This window comes from Hylobates moloch, unplaced genomic scaffold (assembly GCF_009828535.3).
Source record: "Hylobates moloch isolate HMO894 unplaced genomic scaffold, HMol_V3 SCAFFOLD_7, whole genome shotgun sequence".
NCBI lineage: Eukaryota > Metazoa > Chordata > Mammalia > Primates > Hylobatidae > Hylobates > Hylobates moloch.
In genome coordinates this window covers 60,964,770-60,973,705 of record NW_026652282.1, presented here as the reverse complement: position 1 = coordinate 60,973,705, position 8,936 = coordinate 60,964,770, and the positions used below count along the sequence as shown (strand labels likewise).

General features: G+C 45.0%; 1 protein-coding gene across 1 annotated transcript; it reads right to left on the bottom strand.

Annotated features, from left to right (window-relative positions):
* Window positions 1-28: 28 nt before the first annotated feature.
* On the bottom strand, window positions 29-5,880 carry LOC116811806 (ATP-dependent RNA helicase DDX3Y-like). Its single transcript, XM_058441557.1, has one exon. The coding sequence runs from the start codon at window positions 5,275-5,277 to the stop codon at window positions 4,189-4,191; it is 1,089 nt and encodes a 362-aa protein (XP_058297540.1). The 5' UTR covers window positions 5,278-5,880; the 3' UTR covers window positions 29-4,188.
* Window positions 5,881-8,936: the final 3,056 nt, after the last annotated feature.

Sequence of the window (8,936 nt, the reverse complement as noted above, 5' to 3'; positions counted from 1 at the left end):
TCCTATCCAAACAACTTAACCTCACAGTTCTAGGCTGGCCCTCGTGTCTACGTGCAGCAGCAGCTGCCACTTCAATACTTCTAGAGGACCTCAAGATCACAAACCATGCCCCACTTACTCTCTACAGCTCTCATAACTTTCAACATCTATTTTCCTACTCACACTTGGTGTATATACTTTCCACCCCCTAACTCCTCCAACTGTACTCACTATTCATTGAAACTCCCACAATTACCATTGTTCCTGGCACAGACTTCAACCCGTCATCTCATCTTATACCTAGCACCAAACCTGAACCTCATGATTGTATCTCTCTAATCCATATGGCATCCTCCCCATTTCCCCATATTTCCCTCTTTCCTGTTCCTAATCCAGACCACACTTGGTTTATTGATGGTAGTTCTTCAAGGCCCAACCATCAGTCACCAGCAAGGGCAGTCTATGCTGTAGTGTCTTCCACATCTGTCATTGAAGCTACTGCCTTGCCCCCTTCCACTACCTCTCAGCAAGCCAAACTCATTGCTTTAAACTCGGCCCACACCCTTGCAAAGGGACTATGTGTCAATATCTACACTGATTCCAAGTATGCCTTCCACATCCTACATCATCATGCTGTTATATGGGCAGAAAGAGGTTTTCTCACTACACAAGCGTCCTCCATCATCAACTGCCTTAATAAAAATCCTCCCTAAGGCTGCTTTACTGCCCAAAAAAGCCAAAGTCATTCACTGCAAGGGGCATCAGAGGTCACCAGATCCCATTGCTTGAGGCAACGCTTATGCTGATAATGCAGCAAAAGAAGCAGCTAGTATTCCCACATCTGTCCCTCATGGCCAGTTTTCTTCCTTCTCATCTATCACTCCCACCTATTCTCCCACTGAAACTATTACCTATTAATCCCTTCCTACTCAAGGCAAATGGTTCTTGGATCAAGGAAAATTCCTCCTTCCTGCCTCACAGGCTCATTCTATCTTATCATCCTTTCAGAACCTCTTTCATGTGGGTTACAAGCCAATGGCCCATCTCTTAGAACCTCTCATTTCTTTTCCATCATGGAAATCCATCCTCAAGGAAATTACTTCTCAGTGTTCCATCTGCTACTCTACCACCCCTCAGGGATATCTCAGGCCCTTTCCCTTTCCTACACATCAAGCTAGAGGATTTGTCCCCACCCAGGACTGGCAGACTGACTTTACCCATATGCCCCAAGTCAAAAACTAAGGTACCTTTTGGTCTGGGTAGATACATTCACTGGATGGGTAGCGGCCTTTTCCACAGGGTCTGAGAAGGCCACCACAGTCGTTTCTTCCCTTCTGTCAGACATAATTCCTCGGTTTGGCCTTCTGACCTCTATATAGTCTGATAATGGACGGGCCTTCATTAGTCAGGTCACTCAAGCAGTCTCCCAGGCTCTCGGCATCCAGTGGAACCTTCATACCCCCTACCATCCTTCATCTTTGGGAAAGGTAGAAAGAACTAATGGTCTTTTAAAAACACACCTCACCAAGCTCAGCCTCCAACTTAAAAAAGACTGGACAACACTTTTACCATTTGCCCTCCTTAGAATTAGAGCCTATCCTCAAGAAGCTACAGGGTATAGTCCATTTGAACTTTCATACGTATGTACCTTCTTGCTGGGCCCCAACCTCGTGCCAGACACCAGCCCTCTAGGCGACTATCTTCTGGTCCTCCAGCAGGCTAGACAGGAAATTTGCCAGGCTGCTCATCTTTTCTTGCCTACTCCAGATTCCCAGCAATATGAAGACACCCTAGCTGGATGATCAGTTCTTAAGAATATGACCCCTCAAACCTCGATGGACTGGACCCTACTTAGTCATCTATAGTACCCCAACTGCTGTCCGCCTGCAGGACCCTCCGTATTGGGTTCACTGTTCCAGAATAAAGCTGTGTCCGCCAGACAGACAGCCTGATCTCTCCTCTTCCTCCTGGAAATCGCAAGTACTCTCCCCTGCTTCCCTTAAACTCGCGTGCATTTCTGAAGAACAATAATAACCCTTATGAGCCTAATATATCCCTTCATTCTATTAGGTCTATTCATCCTTACCCTACTTTTTGCAACAGGGCTTTACACAGCCACCCCCACTACTTGGACTGTGCCCCAAAAACTTGTCATCCCTACTATCTTCTGTCTAGTCATACTCCTATTCACCATTCTCAACTACTCATAAATGCCCTGCCCTTGTTTACACTGCTAGTTTACACTTTTCCTCCAAACCATCATAACTGATATCTCCTGGTTTTACCTCAAACCGCCACCCTTAACTTTCTCTGGGATAGAAGATCTTCAGTGGCAAGATACACTCCAATTCCTCTATCCTGATAAAGTCCTTTTTTTTTTTTTTTTTTTTTTTTTTTTTTCTTTTCTACTCACTCTTATCCTTGCCTCCATTCTCCAGTCATTCTCTACCTCTCCCCAGTTACCTCCAGCACACTGTCAATCTCACCCAGTCTCTCCTCAATGCCTCCAATCCTTCTCTAGAAAGAATTGTTGGCTATGTGTTTCCCTTTCTTCCTGCTCTTACACAGCCGTCCCCGCTCTACAGGCCGACTGGGCTACCTCTCCTGTCTCCTTGCACCTCTGAACCTCCTTTACCTCATCTTTACCCTCCTGAGGAACTTCTTTACTTTCTAGACAGATTTGGTGAGAACTCCCCAGACATTTCGCACCAACAAGCTGCCACACTTCGCATCTACTTATGGTACCTTTCTCCTTATGTCAATTCTACCCCCCCCACAAATTTGGACCCCTAACCACACAAACAACTATCCCTGTTGCCGCTCCTTTTTGCATCTCCTGACAACAGCCTACTGGAATCCCTTTAGGCAACCTTCCACCGTCCAAATGTTCCTTTACTCTTTATCTCCAGAACCCAGCCACACACGTTACCAAACAGATGGGAGCATTGCAACTTCGCATTACTGATAAGCCCTCTATCATTATTGACAAACCAAAAAACATTGGCAGTCACTATTGTTTAGGAAGACACCTACCCTGCATCTCACTCCATCCTTGGCTACCCTCCCCCTGCTCGTCTGACTCTCCTCCTGACCCCTCCTCTTGCTTATACCCAGCCCCATCAATAGCAGTGTAAGGTTACTCATAGACACTATGCTCTTTCTCATACACCATGAGAACCAAACCTCTCATCTACATAGTTGCACCATCAATCCCGATTACAACCTCTAACAGCTGCTGTCCTTGCTGGATCTCTAGGATTTGGGGTGCAGGACTCCTCTTTCAGTACACCCTCTCACCTTTTCACTTTACATTTCCAGTGCTGCCTGACACAAGGTCTCTTCTTTTTATGTGGCTCTTCCACCTACATATGCCTACCTGCCAGCTAGATGACCACATGTACTCTAGTCTTCCTTACTCCCAAAATCCAGTTTGTAGATGGGAATGAACAACTGCCTGTCCCCCTCATGACACCAACACGACAAAAAAGAGTCATCCCACTAATCCCTTTGCTTGTGGGTCTAGGACTTTCTGTCTCCACTCTTGCACTTGGAACTGGAATAGCAGGCATCTCAACCTTGGTCACAACGTTCCACAGCCTCTCTAATGATTTCTCTGCTAGCATTACAGATATATCACAAGTTTTATCTGTCCTCCAAGCCCAGGTTGACTCTTTAGCTGCAGTTGTCCTGCAGAACCACCAAGGCCTCAATTTACTCACTGCTGAAAAAGGAGGACTCTGTGTATTTCTTAATGAAGAGTGTTGTTTTTACTGATATCAATCTGGCCTGGCATATGGTAACATCAAAAAACTCAAAGACAGAGCTCAAAAACTCACTAATCAGGCAACTAATTATGCTGGACCCACCTGGTCACTCTCTAACTGGGTATCCTGGCTTCTTCCAGTCGTTAGTCCTGTAATACCTATCTTCCTCCATCTCTTATTCGGGCCTTGCGTCTTCCAATTAATCTCTCAATTCCTACAAAACTGCATCCAGGCTAACACTAATCACTCTATATGACAAGTTCTGCTTTTAACAACCCCATAATATCACCCCTTACCCCAAAATCTTACTTCAGTCTAATCTCTCCCACTTTAGGTTCCCGCGCCACCCCAATCCCACTTGAAGCAGCCCTGAGAAACAACGCCCATCACCCCTCCATACCGCCCCCAAAATTTTCACCCCAAGTTTTCATTACTCTTTCTTGTTTTATTTCTTCATTATTAACATAAAAAGACGGGAATATAAGGTCCTCTGAGCTGGCCGCACCATGGTCAAGCCATCGTGACATTCCCCTGCCCTTGTGATAATGTACTTTGTGATATTCCCCATCCTTGTGAATCTACTTTGTAACATTCCTCCCTGCCCTTGTGACAATACACCCTCCCCACCCTTGCAAATGTACTTTGTAACATTCCCCCCTGCCCCTGTGAATGTGCTTTGTAACATCCATCCCCTGCCTGCAAAAAATTGCTCCTGACTCCACTGCCTATCCCAAACATGTAAGAACCAAGGATAATCCCACCACCCTTTGCTGACTCCTTTCTCAGATTCAGCCCACTTGCACCCAAGTGAATAAACAGCCTTGTTGCTCACACTAAGCCTGCTCAAGTGGTCTCTTATACGGACACACGTAACAAGCTCAATGTTCCCCATGATAATTTCTCCCATGTCAACATTGCTGAAATTTCCAATATGTGGAGGACAGTTACTGCTAGTTGCCTCTATTGGTATATCATCATATTTCTCAAAGTTAATCCCAATGTTTCCTCCAGAAAAGAGTACCTGCTCCAAGCATTCACTTGGTGGAAGTGGTTTTGACCAATAATCTTTATCTGACTTGTCACACCAATGACTGTGTCCACTCCGTTCAAATTTGCCAAAGCCAGTTCTATCACCATGACTGCCAATACCATCATAGTCACTCCATCCAGGATCATCAAATCTTCCCCTTGATCCACTTCCACAATCACTGAAATAACCAGGCTTTCCTCTTGAATCTTGAGACCCAAAACTGCTATATGCATCCTTATTTTTGCTACAACTCCAACCTGAACTGTCTTTATCATGGAATCCTTTAGATGCTTCTCTGTTCCTTAAGTGAGGGGGTATATAGCACTCTTGGCTTGCTGTACTTCCTCCTCCACTCTGTTTATCAGAGGAGTTCAGGTCCAGATGAGCAAACTGCTCCTCCAGGTCGAGGGCATTTTCTACCACCACATGACTCATCCCTGAAGAGAAGTGGAAAACCAAGGTCGTCCACCATAAGTATGAGACCAAATATCCTAGTTCGTTCATTTTTAAAAGTTATTTCTTTATTTCCCCCCACCCCCACCCCTTTGGTTAACTCAAATGGCCAGTCTTCAAGCTCTGAAATTCTTTCTTCTGCTTGGTCTAGTCTAGTCTATTGATAAATCTTTCAATTGTATTTTGATATTCTTTAAGTAAGTTTTTCATTTCCAGAAGATCTGATTGATTTCTTTTTAAGGTGCTCATCTCTTCCTTCATTTCCTGGATCGTGTTAGTAGTTTCTTTTTGTTGATTTTCAATCTTGTCTTGAACATCTTTGAGTTTTCTTGCAATCCATGGTTTGAATTCTTCAGCTGACATTTCTGAGTTTCCATTTTAGTTGGGGGCCATTGTTGGAGAGCTAGTGTGATCTTCTGGTGGTGACACAACATTCACATTTTTCATAGTGCCAGAATTCTTGTGTGGGTTCTTTCTCCTTTGGAGATAACTGGCATTTCTAATTTTTGTAATTATTTTCCTATAGATACAGTTCCCCCCTTTCAATCTGTATATTATTGTTTTTTTTCTTCTTTCCCTTTCTCCTCCTTGACAGAGGATGTGACTATAGAATATGTTGGAGAGGGTCTTTTGGTTTCACTTCCATATTGCTACATAATTCTTTCAGCAGGTTTCATATTGGGCTGTGTAGTTCAACCTACATGCTGGTATATGGTGTTAAAGCAAACTAAATATGGCCTAAGAAGGACTCTGTACTTCCATATTTGAGTCCTTGTGGATGAACTGTAACCTAGCTTAATAGGCAGACAAAATTGAAAACCTAACTTAGTAGTATGCACTTGTAACAATAGCTAAGTCTTAGCCAATCCCAGCGGCCATACTTTAATCATTCATATACTGCTGAGTGTTCAAACTGTGTTCAAAGAAGGCATACATCGAGCTGTAACTATTCCAGCTGTTCTGTACCTCCCTTCCAATTTCTGTTTGTCATTTCCCTGTTTTTGTCTATAAATCTTCTACTATGTGGCTGCACTGGAGTCTTTGTGAATCCACTGTGATTCTAGGGACTGCCCAATTCACAAATTGTTCATTGCTAAATTAAACTTTAAAAAATATAATTCAGCTGAAGTTTTTCTTTTATCAATGGTTTTATGGTTCAGAGCTAGTGGTTGTACAACAGATGGATATGTAACTGATCTTTGTTTACTGTGAGGTGCTCTGTGTTGTTTCAGCTAATGGGCTGAAGCATGAAGTTCTCTGTGACATGTGCTTCCTGTTCTGTGGGGGTAGGGGGACACAGCTAGGCAGAGCTGGAACTTCTGGCTTACCCTCAAATACTCCTATGTCAAGTGCAGGCACCAGCCCTAATGGAGGTGGCTAGGAGTAGGAGGAGCTCCTAATGAAATGTGCTGAAGCTTTTGTGTGGGACTGTGGGGCGCTGCACAAGCCCCTTGTCCTAGATAGACAAGAATATGAACTGTTGCCTTATCACAACCCAGTTCCAGAGCTCATGACTCTTAGATGAGTCACACACTGTAGTCTATCTCTGGGCCACAGTGTGGTTGAGAGCCTTGGGGACTGCTTAATTCGTGACTCTCCACGGGAGTGGTTTTGGGGCAGAACTTCATCACTCAGCCTAATTAATATAAATAGCTTCACAGCTTCCCTGTTCTCCAATGTGATATCATTACTTCTTTGTGTAAAAGGGGGGTGAGTCTGCCTTTGGGCCTGTGTGTTGGTTATGGCGATATCAGCTGGTTGTGTCAGTTGGACCTCAGGCTCTGAGGGAAGTGGTCAGATGTCAGCAGAATTTGAATGGGGTAGGTAGTTCTCTAACTCCCCAGCCCCTAGATTGCTGGCTGAACATCATGCATGAGTCCTGATGGAGCTAGGTTGGGGTGGGGGGTGGGGTTCCTCAGGTGCTGGTCGTGATGGTAAGGGGCAGGCTGGTCCCTGGGTCACTGGCTGAACTCTTAGGTAGGGTTAGGCAGAGCACTTAGGCAGTGAGAGCCTAAGGGAAGATCACAGGTTTGTGGGGGTAAGGATTTTAGTAGGGCTCTGGGCCACAGATGAAATAGTCATGTAGGGATTGAGTAGGTATACTGGAAGCCAGAAGGCATCGAACCCCATTTGAGAGGGGGCCCTGGTGGTGGTGGGTCACACAGGAAGCATTCTGGCTGCCTCTGCAGGGCAGCTGCTGGCATGCTGGAGGCTTGCGTAAGGGCTCAGGCTTTTTGTTTCCTCCCAAGCCTGGGGGCAGTAAGGATGGGGACTGTGGTGGCTGGCAACCACACCTGTCAGTTGCCTCAGGGAGCTCCACCCCAGAAAAATGCAGAGCCACACCTGATCAGAGTGATCATGTCTGGGCTGGGCAGCTACGCTATGGGCCCCAGCAGTGTGGGGCCCAAGCAGTTAAGGGCAAGGGGAGCAGGGCGAGAGATAGTTCTTGTGTAAGTAAGTCTGTCCTCTTTCTACATAGGGTAGATGCACAGGTGCTATGTGCTGGAGGTGTCCGTGAAAGCAATCAGGCTCTTTGTTCCCTCCCTGGCCTGTGGGCAGCAAGGGCGGGTACCCTGGCTGCAGCAATGGAAGAAGGCCTGTGAGTTTCTTCTGGGAGCTCCACCCCAGAGAAATGCTGAGCCAAGACTGGCCGGAGTGCTCAGGAGATGGTGGAATGGCTGCGCTGCAGGCCCCATTTGGGAGGCCCTGTCAGGTGAGGAGCTGCAGAGATGGGGCCTGCAGTCTATCTGCTCCTCATCACTGTGGATGCAATCTCTATCCTAGGGGCATGTGAAAGAGCCCGTCCTTCCTTGTTGGCAGGTCTATGCAAGCTGGTGCCTGGGTGCTCAGTGATCCAAGGTCCTTGGGGCTTCACATGACCTTGACTGATGGCTCTGCCCAGACTCCAGTTGTCTCTTTGTGTCAGTCTGGAGGCCTGGGGAGTTGGGAGGATCTCCAGTTTCTAGGATTGCAAAGGTCAATGGAGGAATTGTGGGTCCCTGGGGCTCTCCGTCACTCACCCTTTCCCTGTGATAGTGAGCTTCCACTGCCTCTGCGCCAGTTCCAGGTGGATGGCTGCTCTGCTTCACTCCTCTCTGTTCTCCATGGGTCCCGTTGCTTCTGTTATGAGTCCCAGTGTGTTCTCGTGGATGATCCATTTGAAGAACTAGTGTTTACTAGCCATTCTGTTTCTTCTTCATGAGAGCAGAGCGCATGACCTGCCTCTAGTCAGCCATCTTTATTCTCTACTATTATATCCCATTTTTATTATTTTTGATATGAATATATAGATTTTTTTATTGTGGTAAAAAGCACATAACATAAAATTTACCATTTTATTCATTTTTAAGTGTAGAGGTCAGTACTGTTAAGTATATTCACTTTTTTGTGAATATAAAGGCATAAACTTTAAATTTAATGTTTTGTTCTACTTATTCACTGAGTTGAATTATTATTTGAATTAGTTTTATCATTGATTCTTTGAAATTTTCCAGATATACTATTATTATTAACCACATTTATATCTGTATTTCTTCTGTCTTCCCTGATTGCATTTGAATAATACCTCTAATATAATGTTAAATTAGAGCAGAAATAGTGGACATTTTTGTCTTGTTCTTGATCTTATTGGAAATGCTTTTAGTATTTCTCCATTCAATTAGACACTGGATTTAGGACTAAGGTATGAGTATTTTATTATGTTAAAAATA

Bases quoted from the DNA above. Each gene is read 5' to 3' on its own strand.
- LOC116811806 (XM_058441557.1), bottom strand. From the start codon at position 5,277: ATGAACGAACTAGGATATTTGGTCTCATACTTATGGTGGACGACCTTG.